Consider the following 22,288-nt stretch of genomic DNA (forward strand, 5'->3'; position numbering starts at 1 on the left):
CTAGGCGTATATAACGCATTAGTTAACAGATAGGGTTCTTACTGGGAATGTCCTTGGTTTTTAATTGACGCCCTTCAAGATTATAGTAACGGCTTATAATAAAATTTCAGCAATTCTTCAAAAATTTCAGTGGAGTGAACACCCTGTGATCTAAAACAAACTTCGCACATAGATGTCGCTTTCAATTTTGGCAATCAGCTGTTTTATCGATTGTAATTCTTTGCACACGACTGTTGGCATGCCAAAAAATTTTGTAACAAAATTTGTGGAATACTAATCAACAGCAGAAAGGCAAATCCGCGACACACGTTTCAATAGCGTTGCGATAAGAACTTCAAGGAATCCATGTCATCGCCGGTTTCTAGAGGGGAAGACAGGGGAGAAACCCCACAGATAGCTGAAGAAATAGGTGAAAGTACAAGTGAATTTGAAGAAATTGAACGCTTGGAAAGTGGAGATGAAGCGCTGCCAAATTTTGCATTCCCCTATCTTAGAGGTAAGCTTAAACCCTTGAATTTGTCTTCTCTCAAACTAAGCGTGTGCACGTGGTGGTCGGGTATACTGCACCCACGTGAGTCGAGTCTACGTAACCGGAACGACCCAGATTAATATCTGGCCATGGACTGTCACTCCAGCAACACCCCAAAAGTTCTTTGGTGAATATGTATGCTGTTATAACAACAACAACGTGGTTGAATTTCGTTTCCACGACAATCGGTTGTACATAACCGGAATGACCCATATTTATATCTGGCCAAATACTGCCACATCAGCATCCCTCCCCAATAACTCTTTGGGGAAATTTTATGTTGTGTCCATAACTAACCTCTTTTCCTTGTAGATGATCCGGACTTGCAATATCATTTCAAAACGGACGATGCCGACACGATCGGTGTTAATGAATATTTGGAAGAAGCCATTACGAGTAATTTTAGTTCATTAGAATTCAAATGGCATAGTGAATGTCTGGTATTTATTTGGATTGCTGGAGCATGAACATGAAGAGGGCGTTCTAAATGTTATCCATTTTTTTTAGATTTGCTCCGAGCAGTTTGAAGAGTACCAAGATTTACTACAGCACTGCATTAGCTTACACAGGAATGAGTTTGATGAATATACATGCCCGTTGCAGGACTGTAATGTGGTTATTGAAAATGAGGATTTACTTGCCAGGCACTTGGTATTACGACACGGTGATTTAGAAAGGTAAGCAATATAACGGTGTCGCATAAACCGTTTGTAGCGGCACCGTTAAAGCGTCGCATAGTACCATGAACGAAAGACACAAGATCACGCCTTCCCGAAAGAAAGAAAAAAGTTATTTTCTAGCTGTTGAAATCCCGACGCCATCTTTGTTGTAAGAAGTAAACAACGAAGAGAACAAAAAAACCGCGTAATTGTTGAACGCATGAATAATCATTTTTATTATGCAAATTCTTCTATAAATCATGTCGTTGTGTTAAATTATTCTTTACCTTATGTGTGCACACGTTGTCACAAGCGAAAATTAAGAAAATTGCAGTAAAAAGCCACCACCAAATTGTAAACAACGAACAAATGTATAGTCTGTTCCTTTGAACTTCGAACTAAAACCTGTGGAACTGTCAAACTACAATTTTACGCTCTCAAATGAGAGTAAAAGGAGAACAGATGCAGAAGTGCATAGGAACGCAAAAAGCACTATTTCCTGTAAAAACGTCAGACGTTTTGTTTACATGTCATTGGCACTACACTGATTTGGCTGAAATATCACTAAATAATTATTAAAATCTATACATATTCAAATATTTCGTTGTTTACTTCCATTTTTTAACAAATATAAGGTTCTTTGCTTTCACCGCTTTCTGTTTTTGTTTGCACATGTAAATCAGCTGATCGTTTGACACTTTTCATGAACTTGCAGGAAAAAAAACTCGGGACTAAATCCTGTAACTTCTGACAAGGAACAGTTGCTCAGTTACTCTCTCAAATGTGTTCCCACTTACAGGTTTTATGTCAATAGGAACGACTTCCTGTAAGTTCTGACTAAATCCTGTAAACCGGACTGCTATTGGAACAGACTATTTATGTCAATAGGAGCGACTTCCTGTAAGTTCTGACTAAATCCTGTAAACCGGACTGCTATTGGAAAAGAATTAGTCTGTTCCTTTGAACTTCGGACTAAAACCTGTGGAACTGTCAAACTACAATTTTACGCTCTCAAATGAGAGTTAAAGGAGAACAGATGCAGAAGTGCATAGGAACGCAAAAAGCACTATTTCCTGTAAAAACGTCAGACGGTTTGTTTACATGCCATTGGTACTACACTGATTTGGCTGAAATATCACTAAATAATTATTCAAATCTATACATATTCAAACATTTCGTTGTTTACTTCCATTTTTTTACAAATATAAGGTACTTTGCTTTCACCGCTGTTAGTTTTTGCTTGCACATGCAAATCAGCTGATCGTTTGACACTTTTCATAAACTTGCAGGAAAAGAAACTCCGGACTAAATCCTGTAACTTCTGACTAGGAACAGTTGCTCAGTTACTCTCTCAAATGTGTTCCCACTTACAGGTTTTATGTCAATAGGAACGACTTCCTGTAAGTTCTGACTAAATCCTGTAAACCGGACTGCTATTGGAACAGACTAACTAGTAAACAAACGGCTAATGTCAAAGTCGCCCAACTTTTTTCCTAAATGCGATTATAACGGGCTACTAAGAAGGCGTGGTCTTGTATTTTTGGTTCATGGCATAGTACCATTATCTACAACAATAACAACAACAACCCTTACCTGACTAATTAATTGTGGATTCGTTAGCTTAAAAATATATGGCACTTGCCCCTATTGCGATCTGCGGTACTCAAATTTTCATCATCTCAACAAACATTCCTGCTATAACAAGTTAGCCCGAAAAGCTTGCAGGCAATCTTATTGTCAATATTGTAAAGAAGAATTTGTGTCACATAAACGGTAAATACTCTTTTAATTTGTAATATCATTCGACAAAAATTATATATTTGCTCTGCTTTAAGATTTATTTTCCACCTGCAATTTCATTTGACTGAGCGGCGGTCTAAGGTGTGTTTGATTTGCAACAAAGACTTCACGGATGTAAATGAATTTTTCGTGCATGTCAATTATGAGCATGATCCACCAGAAAAACTGGCATGTAAGATGTAAGATAAAAGATAGCAATGCTATTTAATTGTTACTGTTTTAATACTTTCGCAAATGATTTAACGTGCTTAATGTGGCCACGCCAGCTGCGATCGCATATTTACAGATACGGAAACGTTCGGCGCACATCAGAAATTACATGAAACGGAACCAAAATATAAGTGTGATGAATGCAGCAAATCTTATCATATTAAACGACTGCTGTTGAAACATAAAGTATGCTTTAAAAATGTCCTGTTAATTATCTTAAGTAATACCAAATAATTTTTAGGAGGATTTCCATACCAATATTGAGTACAAATGTGACTTATGTCCAAAAATATTTCCTACTTTGCCCATCTATGAAAATCACCTTAAATGGCATGATACTGACGCCGAGGTTCATGTGTACATCTGTTCGAATTGTGGTTTGATTGGAAGTGATAAAGAGAATCTTGAGGTATCTAAGAAAACCAAGTTTATTTTATTTAGTTCGATTTTAGTTTTCTCCTTACTACAGAAGCATACCTCAGACTCCTGCTCGGAATGCTTTGATTGTGAAATTGAAGAGGAGATACTCATAGCAGCTTATAGATGCCATTTCTGTGCACAAGATTTCAAAAATAAGGACTCCCTCAGAAATCATCGTGCTACAGGCTTGCACGACAATGGAAAATTTTGCTGTCCTGTGTGCAATGAAGAGCTTGATAATCTAAAAGCGAAGCGCATACATATGATATCAGTGCATAAAAACCAGAAAAGCTCATTAGAAAGTCTACCGCTCAAGCGACTTCTTATGTGTGATGTTGGCGTAAGCACAAAATTTATTTTATTTATACTTACTATTATGCATATGTTATAATGAACTTATACGTCAAAATTTACAGGAATGTGAAGAGTGTTATACTCAATGGCCTGCTCTGCAACGACACAAGAATCGCCTACACAAACCAAATACTTGTCCGAAATGTAATCAAAAACTTGCGAATTCTAATGAACTAAAAAAACCATATTGAACATTGTCGACCATCTGAATTTATCTGCCAATTTTGTGATAAAGTGTGTCCAACAAAAATGTCATTGGCCGTACATGTGGCTAGAAGGCATAATAATAGTATGTAACAGTTATTAAAATTCGCTGGTTTTATCTAATTGCTAATAATGAACTATTCGCCTTGTAGAGAATATATTCTGTCCGCATTGCTCCTGCGCATACAAAAATGAGAAGGCGTTGCAAGATCATATCGACTATTCACACGTGCCTGTGCCTTGTACGCATTGCGAAAAGGTGATTAACTGCAAACGATATTTGGAGACTCATATGCGAGTGGTGCACGAAAGTGAATGCAGATATTATTGCGAACATTGTAATAAAGGTTTTTTTTCATCGTTCACAAAAGGAATTGCATGAAGTTAATGTAAGTTTAAAATGCTAAAGTGGCCAGCCTATTTTCTTTTTTTTTCATAAAGAACTTTAGTGATCGAAATTTACTCTCACTCTTTAGTTTCATCCAGACTCAGTTTATAAATGCGGCGAATGTAATTTCACAACAAAAAAACGCAAAATCACTAGAAATTCATATTGCTATTCATTTGAAAAAGTCTGAATTCAAATGTCCGTATTGCCCGAAAATATATGGCCGTAAAAACGCATTGAGTTCGCATATTAAGCGGCATAAAGATGAAAGGCCGTAAGTGTTTGCCAAATAAGAAATAATTAGTTATATGTGTTGAACACCTTTTTTCTGTTACAGTTTCAGATGCTCGGATACTATTGTTGATGGTTGTGATGCTACTTTCATCGAAAGTTATCTACTCAATAGACACATCGCAAATAAACATTCCCTGCGACCCCAAAAAACTAACGAAAATAGCGCAAATAGTAAGCGAAAGAAAAATGCCTTATACCAACGAAAATTAGGAAGAAAAAATAAAAGAGAAGCGCAGGCGTACCAGCCAGCAATGAGAACTGGAGCAATTAAATGTGAAAATGCCACACAAATGAATGATGTACTTTTCGAAACGAATGTAGCCAGCTTTCCTGGAGTGGGGGTGTCAGATGAGAAAGTCTTTATTAATATGGACGGTTTGCAAAATACAACCAGCGGCGAGGATTATATGCTACTAGTAGTGGACGACGGTGCGATGCCATTGGTTAATACTACAAATGGACAACTCTATGTGCTGGACGACACAGAAATCACTACAAGTTGAATACTTACATTATACGCATTTCTGATGGGTCAATAAATAAATCAAATGTTTTATATACTGCTTACGTAATACATTGTAATGTGTATTTATTGTTTTGGGTTTTAAAACTTGTTAAGTAACCAATTGCATTGCATATACTATAAATTACAAGTTCTGTGCACATTATTATTGTTTACAATTGGCGCTCAAAAAGGAAACGAAAGGAAGTACAGCGCAGTTCACAAACATCGGCGATCCATATTTCACACGCGGCCGTATGCATGCATGCTTGTTCTTACAATAAACCAACGCTGTACATGTGCGTTTTTTCATTATTTGATTAAATATTTGTGCATGTACAAATGTATATTTTTCGCGCTAAAAACCACTACAAGAAACTACAATTATAAACATATGTATAAGTTAAGTTACGTAAGTATGTATGTCTTTTTGTTGCATAGCCAATTTGTATAGATATTGCATTTACATATAAGTTTTTAAAACACACTACAAATTACTGTATCAGAATTTACTTAATTGCACGCAATCACATAAATTTGACTGCATTTACATGCCATCAAACTGCAGCGTAGTTAACAGCGTTATGAAGAAAAATTGGCATATTCCAGTTTCAAATGTTTAATTCGCAATTTCATTTGTATATATATTGTATATATGTATTATCTAAAATCGTCTACTTTAATTTGTCTTTTTTGATTTTTTGGCTTGTTTAGTTTTTTGTTTCTCCTGCCTCTTCAGTTCCTTCTCCATTAACGACTTGTACAATTTGTAGCCGAAGAGCGCTGTAAATAAATTAAGAGAAATAAAATTAATTTATAAGAGTTGATAGGAACGGTAAGACTAAATTAATAAAATACAAAAAAAAACGTTTTTAATATACAACGCTTTTATAAATGGACTAAAAATTAGACAATAATATTTCTCATTCCCATAGTATTTGTTTTAGTTATAACTTTTGATTTTGAAATTTTAGCAAGTCATTATAAACCATTTGAAGGGGTTAGAATCAAAAGGATCTAAGTAAGTCTGACATTGTTTTGAGATAATTAAGGCTAAAGTTCATTACTTATTGTAAATTCTGGGTAAATGCATTTGGAACCATTCTTGTCTAAATGAATGCAGGTTAATTAACTAATTCAAAGAATGCTTACTGCAGATGGAAAAAACTGAAATATATTTTTTTGTGTCACTTGGATCCTTTTACTTCTAAGTACCTACTTAGCTAAATTTCTGTAAGAAAATAAATGGAAAAGCTTATTTTTATGAAAATCTACATTTTATTATGTAAAAATGTTATAATATACTACATTAACTCTACTAAAATATATCTAATCATCGTAATCTGACACAGCGCTGCCGTGAGCTTGATCTGATTCTGTATTTTCTTCTTGAACTATAATCGTCTTTTGACTTTGCTTCTTAGAACTCTTATTGTTTGCTTTTTTCTCATGGGGAATGTTTAAATAAAAATCTTGTTGAATAGGTGGAATAAATGGTAGAAGTTGAGTTAAATTTTCCCATTTTAAGTACGGAATATTCGGTGAAGTTGGATGTAAGGCCGTAAACACATCTTCATGACTTAAAATGACTTGGATCTCTTTGTCACCAAATAAACACTATATTTAACTATACAAATATGGGTACGAGAAACATGGAGCGCATGCAATACAAGGCATTAGATTTAATTGACAAAAGTCAAGCTACATAACATAGACCTAAAATTTCTATAGCGAAAGTACAAATTTCAGATCGATTTTAAGCGGTCGTTATTCATATACCCACATACATACATACATATATGTATTACCTTTCATATCAATTCAAGTCTTATTACATGCGGACCACGCTTTTCATTTTCAATCTCATAAATGGTTTATAATGACTTGCTAAAATTTCAAAATCAAAAGTTATCAAAACAAATTCTATGGGACTGAGAAATATTATTGTCTAATTTTGAGTCCATTTATAAAAGCGTTGTATATTAAAAAGTTCTTTTTATTTTCTACTTTTTAGCCTTGTCTGTATAAAATTTTGGAATAGCTACTAAATAATTCAACTTGCAGTAAAAAGAGAACAAAAGACTATAGGTGCGTTCGACAAGTCAAAAATTTGTAAGTTTTTCCAAATTTTTACTGGATGGCGTTCGATAACGACAAAAAATTATCCAACACACAAAAATTGAGAGAGCAAGCGTTCATTTTGATTCAAGATAAGCGTTCATTTTGTACTAGCAAAATTTTAGTCAGCAAAATTTATTGAATTTTCCTGAGTTTTGCACAAAGTTTAGAGATTTTGTTTTTATGTTTTTTGGTGAAGTACGAACTATATTTTTATTAAAAAATATTGAAAATAAATTAGAATAAAAAACTTTGCATATATTGCGAAAAATTCTCTGTGCCAATACTTTTGTCCGGCACTGTATATTAAATTATCACAAAACATATGGTTGCAATTCTTGTAAACAAACAAAATTGCATTTTCCGAGTTTTGGTATTTATATGCTTTTTGGCTGCCTGCTATGTGACTTTATGATAGCGCCAACTAGTTTTTACTTCTAGAAATGATCCTGGCGAACATTGAACGTTCACTTTCCTTTTTTCTTCTATGGAGGCAACATGAATTTCAGTTTGTTTACAAATAAAACATAAACAAAGTCAGCTGGTGTGTCTTCTTCTTCCGGTTTTTGCAAGTAATGGCTAATTTCCTGTTCGTTTACTTTTTTGCTTTTTCATCTCTTTGGGAGAGAATTTTCGCTTACTCTCTTGATTTTGATTGTTGGCTGGTGTTGGCTAATTTTGTTATCGAACGCAACTATTGTTTGCTCACGTTTAGTATAAACGTACACACCCCTCCCAGTAGATCATTTCAGGAGTTAAAAGCCCTTCCGAAAGCCTTTCTTTTTTGTATGGAATGGCACAAATTAAAGGGCTTTTTCTTTCGCTACCCATGGAAGGATTTCCAGAAGGCCTTTTATAGGACACACTTCAGAAGGGCTTTTAAGGGAGTTCTTTTAAAGTTGCTTCTTTACTTTATAAAAATCATACATCTTTGAAGTATTTATGTTTGCGGTTTATATCAAACATGTGTTATTGCAACTTAAAATGTTTATTGAAATTCATTTTTAATGCTAAATAATATAAATGTATGCATTCGCGTTAAATGTAAATGGATAAGCCCTTCTAGAAAGCATGCAAGGAAACACTTTTTTCAACCCTTCTTGGGTAGGCCTCTTAGAATGGCTTTACTTAAGAAAGCCTACCTAAATTATCGCCTGGGCTATTGCGAGTGTCGACTAGTGGTATATAAACGACTTTTTCGATTATAGCTTCTCTATGGTATTGTAAATGCCGATTTCTCGTTCAATAAGCGAATGCGAATAGTTTTTAATCGCTCATCCTTCTACAATTGTTTGTTTGTAGAAGGATGAGCGACTATAAACTATTCCCACTCACTTTTTGAACGAGAAAACGACTTTTAAAATACCACGGATAATCGATAATCGACTTATCTAGTACGAGTCGCTTATCTAGTACGAGTCGACACTCGCAATAGGGGTAACATATGTGCATACATACAATCATTTAGCAGCAGTTAATTTCATTTAAAGAAATGGCGTGCCGTCCATTTCCGCTGTAGCGTATGTAAATCGTGCATTTATTTAGGCGAAATATTTAACTTCTTCTGGCGGGGCGGCATCTATAGTCTTCTAATTGTTATTCTTTGATATGATGCCTACAACGAAGTTGATATCTAGAATTTGCCATAAATAGCTTTGCTACATTTATAGTATAAATGGTGGTCTGGCCATACAACATTGCAAGTTGAGAAAAGCGTTGTAATAAAAATAAAATGAAATGTCGTTTGCTGGAAGAACGCCATAGCTCAGAATTTCAAAGAGGCTTTAAAGTTTTGAGTTAAATTTTACGCATAAAACAAAATAAATAATGTGCATATGCAATGATAAAGCAATTACGGCAATTAATCGCGCTAGAACACGAAGAATAGCAAATTCCTTTCTTTACCGGCATGTGCTTCTGCGCAGTTGGGAAGCGAAGTAGAAAAAATTATACTTGGCTCTCACTATTACGAGGATGTTATTGGGCCTGTACCCTAGCTAACAGATTGTATGTTACTTACAGCAGTTTTTGGGAAATCGCGATTGAAGTTTGGATGCAATTTCTCAAAAACGCGAAAACTAAAGGAGACATACAAATACCGAATTTTTCGGCGTCTAAAATTGCTCCAATAAACTATTACTCTCTTTTCCTTCTCGTCCATGAAAAATCGGTTTCGGCCGGTATTAAAAGATTCTCGAGATTTAACAGCCCACTACAAACAACCACGTCACCTACACAAACTTGATATCATCGATCGAATTCCCATTTTTCTATATATACCTCAGATTTTTTTACCTTGGATAAGCAACTCTACACATGCTATCTTATCGCCGATTTTAAAACTGCTTTTGGGATAGCAAAGAAAACATCTTATAGCTCCGTTTAAGGACCTCTCCGAGCCGTACGAAACCAAACGAGATTGTAGGCAACAAGGCGATTCATTATTATGCGATTTCTTCAATTTGAAGTTGGAAATACGAGCTGCCCATCTAACTGCAGCGGCATCATATCCAAGAAACGCACTATGCTGCTTCCGTATGCAGATTGGCGATATTAGAACGAGCGCTGTAAGTATCTCCTGGCAACACACAAAAAGCCTCAACACACGTAACTGTTGGAACTACTTTGAAAGACCGCACATAACATCAGCCTGGAGTTCAACCAAAGAATAAGTCTGGCCAACAGGTGCTAGTTTGAGTTCGGTAGGCAATTGAAAAGCCTAAGTAGGCAATCACGCTGAGACGACTTTGCGGGCTTTCATTAAAGCCGCCAAATGGCTGTGGGTTGGACGAGTTGTGGAATCAAAATGGCAAAACTTGCTAATTGCATGTTGTCAGGGTGACAATTCTCTTAAACCCAACCAAGACGATAGACAAGCCAAGGGCAAAAGGACCTGCCCACACAGAGTGAGAGAAACTGGCGTACCACATAGTACATAGCAACGACACGATTGCGGTTTCAAATAAGAAAAATAAACAGATAATTCAATTACTTTCAATGTCATTGCAAATGACGCCAGGCGGAAGTATATTACTTCATTAAAGTCCTTAATTTATTAAAAATTTAACAAATTTTAAAAAGTATAAAACTTCGTTTATTTGGGGACCAGCATTAACACATAATAATGTCAGCCTTGAAATCAAACACAGAATCACTCTTGCCAACAAGTGCTGCTTTGGACTGAGTAGGCAATTCAGGAGTAAAGTCCTCTCTCGACGTACGAAAACCACACTCTTATAAGTCCCTCATCATGCCCGTGTTGGTATATGTCGCAGAAGCATGAACAATGACAACATCCATAGAGGCGGCTCTTGGAGTATTCGAGAGAAAGATTTTGCGGAAGGTTACGGGCATTTGCGCGTTGGCGACGGCGAGTACCACAGACGATGGAATAATGACATGGACATAGTGCTGCGAATTAAAATACAGCGGCTCCGCTGGCTTGGCCATGTCGTTCGAATGGCCGACACTCCAGCTCTGAAAGTATTCAACTCGGCCAAAATAGCTTAGGCGGTTACAGCGCCAATTAAGAAGAAGAAGAAGAAGTAATATAAACTTCACATTCGCCTAAATTGCAAATAGAAAAAAAAACTTCTAGAAGCCATGCAGCGAAGCACTCTTTTCAGCCGTTCTTCGGTAGGCCTTTTAGGAAGGCTTACCTAAATTAAAATTCACATTTTTGAAGGAGTTCTTCTAAAATTGCTCTTATTTAAGGTTTCGTATCAAATGTTTTAATGCAACTTAAAATGCATTCTGAAATTCATTTGTAATGCTTAATAATGTAAACCTATACGTTAGCGTAGATTACAAATAGGAAATGGCCAAATAGAAGGCATATTTACAGGCAGCAATTCTTTAAGAGCTTCGTAGGTAAGCCTTCTTAACGTCAAGTTGGGCGATAAATTCCGTGATAAAGTAACTCTTTACCTATAATTTTTTAATTCATATACCTACATATGCAATTAGAATGAGTTTTGTGCCCTTAATTCAATTTACAATCTGCAAAATAAGGCTTATGTGGATTAAAACGTACGCCATTAAGCATAGTTTTTACTTTCCGATTTTATGGCACGCCGAAGAGAGTTAAGTTAATTATTTCATCTAATATTTGAATTAAAATATGTTTAATATTGAGCTGTATTTTTTATAATAATAAACATTAAACCCACAAAAGAAAATTAGCCAAAATGTCGTGTCCTTATTATTTTTTACATGACTGTATCTTTTATTAAAAAAGTCACTGACTTTTCAAATTGGCTTCGTATACTATTTACTTTTCTGACATTTAGGGAGTTCACAAGGTGTTGTATACTGTCGTACTGTTGTATGTCATAAACTTTAAACGGCTAAAACTCTATTTAAGGAATTCGCAAGCTAACATAAAAGTTTTATTATGAAATTTCACACAATTAAAAAATATTTGGTGGTGATTTCAAGTCCTCTAAACATTTATTTAGCCGTAAAAAACTTTACAACATACAACAATACGACAAGTACGACACCTTGTGAATCACCCAATTGTAAATGGCTATTCAAAATTAAAATGCTTACCCAAGACGAGCTGAAGAGTGCTTCCCTAAGTGCTTTCTAGAATGGCCTTTTCTATTTATTTACAATGCACGTGAAAGTGTAAGTTTATATGAGCCGTTTATTTGGAAAGTGGCATAGGTCATTTCATACCTCTTCATACCGTCGCTTTTTTTGAGCTTCGAACCGAACCATGAACCGAACCATTATTTTGAAATGCTAAAACCGAACCGAAAACCACACCCAAAAAATGGTTCGGTCGTTTCAAAATCCACTAAAGCATTTTTTAAGTTTTGTTATATGTACACAACTTTGTCTAAAAATAGGTTTGTTCGTCGAGCAAAAAATTTGTACGAATTTGTACGAATTATCACGATTTTTGCCGAAATCGCGTTCGTGCAGACCAAAAAATTATCCAACACTCAAAAATTGTGAGAGCAAAGTGACAGTTCTCTTGGAGAGAAGTTGCAAATTCTTGCTGGAAAAAATTTTGCCAGCAAGAATTTGCCAACACGAAAAACATGTGGTTGTGGCGCATGGTTGCATTTTTGTCTACAATAATTTGAATAAATTAGTTCGTTAAAATTAAAAATTTATAAACACGAGCGATTTTTTTATGAAAAAAGGAAGTAAATAATTGTTGATATAATTAATTTAGTTAATTCCAATGATTTGAACTTAATTCGGCTGAAAAAATGGTATTCGCAATCGGAATGCAATTGCAACCAGAGTCGATTATGAAACCCGACAGCTAGTACGATGAAGAAATTGAAATGAATGTTAAAGAAAGTCAGAACAACAAGAAATATACATGTATATCCTGCCATCCGAAAGAATTTTAAAAATTCTATAAAAATTTTTTATGTTTGAAATGCAAACGTGGACGCCAGCTGGCAGCGAAACTTGCAAATTCCTGCAAATTTGCGTTCGTGCAGAAATTTGCAAGTTTCTCAACATGAGAGAGAATTTGAGAGAATTTTTTCTTACTCTCTGATATTTTGAGTGTTGGATAATTCTTGCTGGATTTTCGACGAACAAACCTAATGCAACTTTATGGAAAAAACTGCAAACATTTTTGAATTTTATGGCATCTGTGTGAGTTATAATTTCGCTAATATAAAAAAATGCTTGAAATGTTTTCATATGGAAGAAAATGCATATAACCAGCAAAAAAAATCAAAAACTTATCATACTAAATTAAAGTTGAATGAGCTATAAAACTGCATCCTCGGATTTTTTTTATTTCTGATTTAAAGTTTGAAACTATAATGAAATTTTGTCGAGGTTTGTAGATTTTTTTTCTACTTTTCGTAAAAAGTTGGATATTTGGATATGGTTGTTGTTATATAAGGAGCCATACTTTTATAAAAAAATAATGAAGATTAAAGAATCGCAAGAAAAATGGTCAAATATCGCACTCATATTCTTTTGACCAGAGGTATAAAAGTACATACATATGAGGTTAAGTGTTAGCTTCAACCTACCGGAAATGAGGGTTTCAACATTAAGCTTAGATTTTGAGTGTTAATTCAAAATTCTGAGTGTGTTGTTTTTGTCACGACTTGTCCAAATCTTAAATATGTATATGTTTATTGAAATTTTTATAATTTCGCAGTGATCGCGTTGATTTTAAATAACTGTTTGTTGAGTGTATTACTCTTTTTTTTTATACAAAAAATGTGTTGAATATACAGTGCACCCTCGATAATGTGTGAACTAATTAAGACCAAGCGAAATTGTTCACTTTTGCGAATGTCATATTTAAGACAAAAATATCCCTCTTTTAGCCCAAATATGCATTTTTAGATGGATATTTACATCTTTGAAACAAAATGTAATGGTTTTATTCAAAAAAGAACTGAGTACAGAAATAGTTTTATCAAAACAATTTTAAGTGTTCATTTTAAACTAAAATTCTTTCAATAAAACTAATCTTTCATTCACAGGAATGAAACGCGTTATGTACCTCCTCAGTAATTTTTTTCTGCTTTTTCTTCATGGTTATACTTGTTCCTTTTTTTCAGACAATCTAAGATGTCTGATTTTCGGGTTCTGAGCTAATTTTGAAGTTTCAAGTCTCTAGCTCATCGGGAAGTTTGTTAAATATTGATTGCAAAATTCTAGGACATACATACATACAAGTGAAGTTAAATAAAAGCTTGTAAAAAGTGTTCATATTTTGGGGTATTTAGATTTTACAGTGTTCACATTATCACGCGTGCACTGAACATGTATGGAAGAGAATCCGTTAAAAAAAATTGCCAAAAATCAACTTAAAACTTAAAATTTTTTCCAGAAATTCTTATTAAAAAGTTTGCAAGTTAGATGAAGCTTTGAACAATTTTTGCACAAATTTTAAAACTTGGAGCTGATAGGTTTTTATTGGACGATGCACTATACTTAAAACATTAATCATTAAATAAAAGATTGCCAAAATTTTGAAAATGTCGCGCTTATTTTTCCACCACTATACACGTGGATATTTGAATTTGATCTAAATAACAAAGCCTTTTATTTTTATATATGTACGTAGATCTATCATATTTTTATAATATTTGTATCCTTTGGCATTCAAAAAATTGAACATTTGAACCAAACCGAACCGCGGTTCAGAAATACTCATGAACCGCTTCTTGAACCGGTACAAGCTTTTTCTAATTGGTGCGAACCACTGAACTGAACCGCCCCGTTTTTTTGCAGCCCTGCACAGTACAAGAGATATGAGGTGACTTATGCCACTTTCAAAATAAACGGCTCATAGTATTTAGCACTAGCTTTTACATGCAGGTTTCACCCCACATATTTTATTTATACAAATATGAAATATAATTTATGTAAAGATGTTATATTTTATTTCTGCTCTAATTTAACTATAGTCGTGATAGCAGAATACGGTAGGATAGTTGTATAGCTTGGGTGTTATGGAATGAAATTCAATAATAACTTTTTGGCACAGCAGGCTGTTTATTTGCATTAAAATATCTCAAATTATATAATAGTAGAAATACCCACGTTGTAATATTTAAATTTCATCCATCTAATAACTCTAATATTATTTCACAACACGTTTTTAATACTTCAAAGAATAAACGCATTTTCCAAGGGAATTATCATACATTTGTTTTTCGATAAAAGTTTGGGTTTTATTTTAAAGTATTTCTTGTTTACTGTCATTGCAAAAACTAAGCGATCTGGAAACCGCAGTCTTGTAAATTCGAAAGGCATATCAAGAAGGCCTTTTGGAAGGGCTTTTAGCTCCTCAAATTATCTACTGGGAGTATGATGGATATCAGAAGGCCTTTAATTTGGGTCACTCAATAGAAAATAAAAAGAAAACAATATGCAGATTGGAAGGCCTCTCGACCATCAAGATGTCCTCTTGGCAGTGCTTTCAGCTCCTGATAGTATCCACTGGGTGGGTCTTGCTCACATTGTAGCCATTTTTTCCCAGATCAAGTTGTTAATTTACAAAATACGGATTTGGTTATTTTCTTGTGCTACCTAACTACATATTTACCCTAAATATTTTATGCCAGAATAATGTATTAGAGGTTTACATATGTATGTATGAATTATTAAACAAATATGAAGATAGAGCTTAAATATTGGCCGAGAAATCACAGCTTTGTGCGCTTCAAAACAAATCAGTGATTTCAAAACTTGGCTACTACGTGCCGAGGCCGAAAACAAAACATGCAATAAAACTCGTCAAACTACTTTCTTTTTAAAAGTTATTCGTTTAAGAGCACAAAGCCGAAATGCAATCAAAACACACGCATGTTAATTCTTTGTTTGTCTTCACCTTTTTCGGTTACCAGCCAAGAAATGCTTTGAAAATGACTGGCAAAAAAAACTGTGGTACGTCTGGTACTTTCGCAGTTAACTGAAAAAGTTTGGTAGTTAAAGTTGGTATATTTATATGATCTGAAGTAATTACAGTATTATTGTAGCAATAAACTTTCACTGTAATTACGATAACCTTGCCTTTTTCAAAGAAAAAAAAAATACATACAATCATAGGGCAAACAATTTCTTCTTGTAATATTCCAATGAATTATAATAGGTTTGTTATTTTGTTCGTCCCTGACTGCCCGAAACTACCCATTTTGTTTCTTTGGTGGATTCTCGGGCTACTGAGAGCCACTTTGAGATAGCAATTTTTGGTTCTTACTAGCCCAAGAGCGCCCGAAGTATTTTTCCAGGCGAATTATTGAAAACTGTTGATATCCGAGAATTTCATACTTATGCTCATTTGCCTGAAACCAGCCCGAAAATGTAAAAATAACAAACCTAATATTAGTGTAACCACTTGTAGTCTTTACAGTCTATCAAACCCAATACACAGAACGTGTGGCCATAAAAAACTAACACAAAATGAACCTTTAAACCCAACGATACTAGAAAATCACTGTTCTCCCCTACATGCGAGCTTTTCTAATAAATTTGCAAAGCATTTCGTGTACTTATTAGCACAACAATCAAACTTAAAACAAAGAAAAATTCAAAGCAACAATTAAGCACAACACATAGTCAACGCACCGATAACTAACAGCACCGTAAATATCACAGCCGCCACGATCGAATAATTGTAGGCCTGCTGAAAGTTCGTATATTGCATTAGCTTCTGCTCGGCATGTTCGATAGTATTACGCAAGGTATCCTTAGCATTGTGTAGGAACTCGATACGCTCCTGCCCGGATAGTGACTCGACCTTCTCCTGCAGCGCGTGTATTTTGTTGAGGAGGCGTTGGGCATAGCTATTATCACCCCCGATTTGTCGTATGATCGATTGTACAGTGCTTTGTAGCTGATCGATTATGTGCAGATGTTCACCGCCACCGGTAGCCATAATCGCTCAGAGCATGTGCTCCCTGCCGTATTAGCAGAATCTATACACGAATTTGTGGGCTTGTACACGCCAACGAGCGAGTTATGCTAAAAACAACTTTGATGTACGAATGTGTTAAGTGTTTGCGTTCGACTGCCAACAAATGTGAGTTCAACAAGCGGAGAGACCGACCCGACCGTCCGCTTTTGGCGGTGTCAAACACTGGGAGCTAGCGACTGGTTGTTTTTTGAGGCAAACAAGCAAGTGCAAGTGGGAGAGCAAAATTGCTAAGAATACTGATAGCCGCATAGAAGTCGGAGCGCTTTGTTGTTTTCAATTCTTTATTTTTCCATTTCTATTTTATCTTTGCTCATATTTTTTTTTTTACTTTGTGTGCATTAATCTTATCGGAGGCCCTGATTTCCCTTTTAACAACGATTTCAGTCTACAAACTAGTGGTTTTTATGAATACATGCATATGTGTGTATGCATGTAGTTTATTGCATTGATATGGTCGATGAGTAAAGCCTATGGAGACAAATGAAGTTGTTAGCGACAGCGGTTTAAAAGAATTTCGAAAACTTCAGACTTTTTAATTTTTGGTTTCTCTGTATCAAACAAACAAACATTTCAGTAAATGTTTTTTAAAAACTAACTTGGAAGTAAGTTTGCTATAATAAACGTTAAACAGTTGTTTTTAATATTAAATTTATTTAAAGTTTTTGCAAATAAATCTTCAATAAGTGTTGAGAGCGAATGTTTATAAATCACTTAACCTTAAAAATAAAATGCAAATGCCAACGACATGAAGCTGTTAATATATTCAATTGTAAGTGCCGTGTTTACGTTCTTCAAAATATATTTTAATTATAATTGTTAAAAGAAAAAAAAAATTTCGCGTTTAAAAAAGAAAAAAAAAAGACAGTGTAATGAAACTATAAATTGCTTATGAATAGTGAAGTCGACGGAGAACAAATCGAACATGACGTTACTTACAATCCCGAACCCGCTGAGCTAATCGGTGGAACATTCGAGCCTTCAAATGATGAGTTCTCCTTATCCTTGGTTACTTTTACATTCAATTAAAAACGTATTAAATTTTTTTCAGAAACCTTCATCCATGAGAATGGTGACGTAGAAGCGGAATATATTTATAGCTGCACTGAAGTCGTATTTCGAATTTGCAAATAACCGCATGTTATTGAAAGCTGCCGCACGTAACAAGACTTCATTAATTTAATTGACTTACCATATTTACACCCAAAAATACCGCCCACAACGCACTACATATTGGCAAGTTATAATTTTTTCCTTTTTTTCGTTATTTAATTTCAGTTACTTTTTTGATTTCTTAGAAAGATTTTGAGTCTACAGCTTTGTAGTCCATTCAATACTAGTAAAATGAGGTGGAAGTATCTAGGACTTGCCGTTGATTTATATAAATCTTTTGTTTTTCTTCCATACGAAGATTTTTTATATGGAGCAACACCTTCCACAAAAAAATTGCCAAAAATCACCGGTAAGTCCTAGCTACAAAACTGCGTTCTCAAAATATTTCTGAAAAATTGAGTCAAGAAGCTCGAAATTTTGGCCAGAATTTGTTAGTTTTTTTTTTTTAATATTGCACAAAATTTGAAATTTGGATCTATATGGTTTTTGTAAAAAGTACTAATGCATAAATAAACAAATATTACAAATGTCAGAAACTAAAATATAGACCTTTTATATAGAGAACTTTTAAGAAAAGGATTCATTGTACATAAACAGGCAAGGAATGAAAAAATTATAATTTTGTTGTCCCCGTTGAAGGAGTCTGATGAGGAGATGTGGTGATCTCCGAAATAGCAGCTATAACTTCTACCAAAATGTAAATTGTTGTGTTTTCCCCTAAAATTTTCATTAAAATAACGGCCTCAAGCTCAATATTGTTGAATTTTGTCAAAAGGTAATTTTTTCATTTGAACATGTGCAGGCTCGAAATTCCGAAAATACTATGCGATTTTGTAAAAAAAAAAAGAATCGACCCACCCTAATGGACATAGTATGTATATGCATATACTGAAAGTCGAGAGTTCAAATATACATACATACATACAAAATTAGCCAACAAGAGAAAAACTGTCACAATTGTTATACATACATATCCTGTCGTTATCCTAACAAATAATCGTTTTCTACCAAAATCCTACTAATGTTTTGTACACAATTTCGAATTCACTAAAAATTTAATATGTTTCTGCCTTTTATAAGTTGCGAATTTTATACCAATTAATAATTTTAAATAAATTGGTTGATGGCATACAATCTTTCCATTTTCATTGGCTTACCAAATACGAGCACGATAACCGCAATCATTGCAAAGAAAATCGTATAGTCCCAGGAAGAGTGCACCGGACCCGGTTGTGCATAGCGTCGCATAAAATCTTCAGCTGTGCCCTCTTGTGGATTATAAAGATTCTCCTTCAAATTCGCCTTTTCCTCATCGCTAATACCCTCCATTTGTTCGATCAACTTCCAAACCTCATCAACACTGGGCATTTTATAATCACCACCGATATCGCCAAGGTGGTCACCTGAACCGGCAGCAGCAAGTGCTGCAACATCCTCGGCAAATTGTTTTTGATTTGCCGGATCATCAGCCATTGTGAGCAAAGTATTTGTCTGTCAAAAGTGTCTTGCTTGCGTTTGTTAGATATTCCTTATGCAATACGCTTAGCACTTGTTTGAGAGATGTTGTTAATTGGCACTTTAACGAAATTCTAAGGCAATACTTATTTTACAGTACATTGGATTTTTATTTAGGTTTGTTTTCTTTAGGTAATTATTATTTAAATTGGAAAAACAAAAATATTTTATTTAAAGGAAAGAAATTCGTTTATATTATACATCCATACATAAGTATATACATATTAGAGTGGTCTAAAAAAGTTTAAAATGTTAAGCTCTCACCCCCTAGAATGTATCCAAATGGATTGCAAAAATACCCGTATTTTTTGTTCGAAAAAAATTATTTAGAACTGCCTCAAAACCATTCTACGAAAGTGTTTTTTCCCATATAAAATATGCATGTATGCACGTGAAAAACTTCATGGGCGTTGAAAAAATCCTAGAGAGCTTAACATTTTAAATTTGTTTCCCGCATTTATTTTTGGACCACCCTGGTATACATATACAGATGTATCGAGTTCAAGTGGGATGTGCTTGCAGGGAGGAAGGGACGAATACATCGTACGATCATACAAATTACAAAAACAGTAAAATGGTGTAACGTTTGTATGATAAATATGTTATATAGGATATCTGATTAGCAATACGTCTGTAAAAATAAAACTCCCTCGTAATGTTCTTTCTTATTTTAAAATAATATCGAGCCCTAACCGCCAAAATAACGTAAGCGACATTTTTTTCAAAATTTTCTTTTTGATGCAGAAATATTCCTAGAACATATAGATACATTTCTGCACCAAAAAGAAAATTTTGGAAAAAATGTCGCTTACGTTATTTTGGCGGTTAGGGCTCGATATATCGTCGTTTAAAGTGAAAAACCGCGTAACTTACATTTGCTGCCAAAAATTGGATTTGCTCACACAAGCTCTGGGCTCAATCGCTATCCATTCGTCCTGAAATATACTAGCCAGAAATGCGATTTCTTTATAAAAAAGAGAACCTTTTTGAAATATAAGTGTTTTAACTCTTTAGAAAATAATTTATGTAACCTCACATACGCGATTTTTTACTTTAAACGACGATATGTACGTATATAAATTTTTACCGGATTTAAAATTTCAATGCACAAAACTAAAAAGTGCATTTTCAATACACATGAGCTGTTTATTTAAAGTGTTATTATTATTGTGAATTGAACTTGAATTTGATAAACGAAAAAAAATCCCGCAGCAAATCAATATTAGCGAATTTTCATTTGCTATCGTCTGGCAGTGCTGGTATTACGCTATAATATACACAAGAGATAAAACGCTAGCGAAAGCAGCTCACTCAAATGGTATCTTAAGCAACGGCGGCCAGCAAGCAGTCGTGGCCGAGTGGTTAAGGCGTCTGACTCGAAATCAGATTCCCTCTGGGAGCGTAGGTTCGAATCCTACCGGCTGCGAGAATTTTTTTAATATTTTGTAACCGAATTTTTTTTTTGTTTTTAATGATTACTTTAAACTTTTGAATCTTCCGATCTATTTTTTAACGCAAGTTTATCTTATGTGTAATAAGTTAAAGGCCGAAAAGTCTGCGGAACATTATAATAAACACTACATTCCTTAGGATTAAATTAATATGTACTAGATTTTTTAATTAGCGATTACAATTTAGCTTTGTAGTTATAAATAAATTTAAAAAAATAAAAATTCAATCCTTTCTACAGATCACAATCAGCCACCAATGCCAAATTAATGTTTTTGAACAAGCGCATGTACATATCTTCTCAATTTCCACTTAGTTTATAGCACTGTACCAATTAAAACACTTACTACAATTAATAAATAATTACAATTCTTGCAAGCACAGCCACGTAGTAGTTCATTTACCAATGTACTGATTTTCTTTAAAATCAATGTGCTCGCAATTAAGGGTCAGGCGACGTATTGGCTTATTGTGCTTTGTGCTTATTGTGCTTTATTGTGCTATTTAAAGCAAAAACAGTACGTGCATGTACTGATGCTTAAGCAAAATGCAAAGAAATATAACGCTAATCAGCTCAAAAACAATAAATAACTATGTATTTATTATTTATTTGAACCGTGCAGACTTTTTGACAACGTCAGCATTCTGCTGACCACCAACACGAGTGCGGTGGTCAGCAAACACAGTGTATAAATAAATAGTATGGATGTATGTACATACGTATGTATGTAGGACGCTGAAGTTTTTAATGCAAAAAAAAAAATATTTTTTGGTATGAGCACAAAATTAAAAGGAAGGAATACATATGTATGTACATACATATCAATGAATTGTGATAAGATATGGAAAAGCTCTGCCTTTAAAGGCGCAGCGATTGTAGGCAATGTGTTCGACCTTTATATTAAATAAACGGCACTCTTTATCAGCTTAAATATGTCTGTTCACACATCTCAGCATGCAGCACTTATTAAAATTAAAATCTGAGCAAGAAAATGTTATACTGTGCATGTACACAGGTACGTATGTACATACATACATGTACATATGTGTACAGATAAGACCATTAATGGTCTGAATTCAATTTTCAATTCAAAATTCGAATATTGATAGCAATAACGCGTTGACTTATAACAGCCGCGTTGCGCTTTTAAGACCACCGCCATGTATTTTTCACGATCAAAACATTTAGGTTTCAAATTTAGCATCTTTTAAAGATATCAGAATAGCGCTAATTTTTTGTAGCCATAATAAGCTATTTCATACATTCTATAACTAATTAAATGTATACTTAAACTGCAGCCTATGAATGAAGTGATAAGAA

At 34.3% G+C, this 22,288-nt stretch overlaps 1 protein-coding gene, 1 non-coding gene and 1 pseudogene across 5 annotated transcripts; 2 read left to right on the forward strand and 1 right to left on the reverse strand.

Annotated features, from left to right (window-relative positions):
• The first annotated feature begins 275 nt into the window (after window positions 1-275).
• Window positions 276-5,434, forward strand: LOC118742450 (annotated as a pseudogene).
• A 529-nt stretch (window positions 5,435-5,963) lies between these two features.
• On the reverse strand, window positions 5,964-21,413 carry LOC118742451. 4 transcript variants are annotated; one of them, XM_036474527.1, is made up of 3 exons: window positions 21,315-21,413; window positions 19,161-19,592; window positions 5,964-6,143 (listed from the first exon to the last, which is right to left on the reverse strand). In XM_036474527.1, the coding sequence occupies exons 2-3, from the start codon at window positions 19,474-19,476 to the stop codon at window positions 6,040-6,042; spliced, it is 420 nt and encodes a 139-aa protein (XP_036330420.1). In that variant the 5' UTR covers window positions 19,477-19,592; window positions 21,315-21,413; the 3' UTR covers window positions 5,964-6,039. The 4 variants fall into 4 exon arrangements, with proteins under 4 accessions (XP_036330420.1, XP_036330421.1, XP_036330422.1 ...); XM_036474528.1 differs by having other exon boundaries at window positions 19,161-19,644; window positions 21,315-21,362; XM_036474529.1 differs by having other exon boundaries at window positions 21,335-21,352.
• Trnas-cga lies at window positions 20,863-20,944 on the forward strand. The gene has a single exon. It is a non-coding gene; the product is annotated as a tRNA-Ser (tRNA).
• Window positions 21,414-22,288: the final 875 nt, after the last annotated feature.

This window comes from Rhagoletis pomonella, unplaced genomic scaffold, assembly GCF_013731165.1.
Source record: "Rhagoletis pomonella isolate Grant_MI unplaced genomic scaffold, Rhpom_1.0 Rhpom_scaffold_00007, whole genome shotgun sequence".
Taxonomy (NCBI): Eukaryota; Metazoa; Arthropoda; class Insecta; order Diptera; family Tephritidae; genus Rhagoletis; species Rhagoletis pomonella.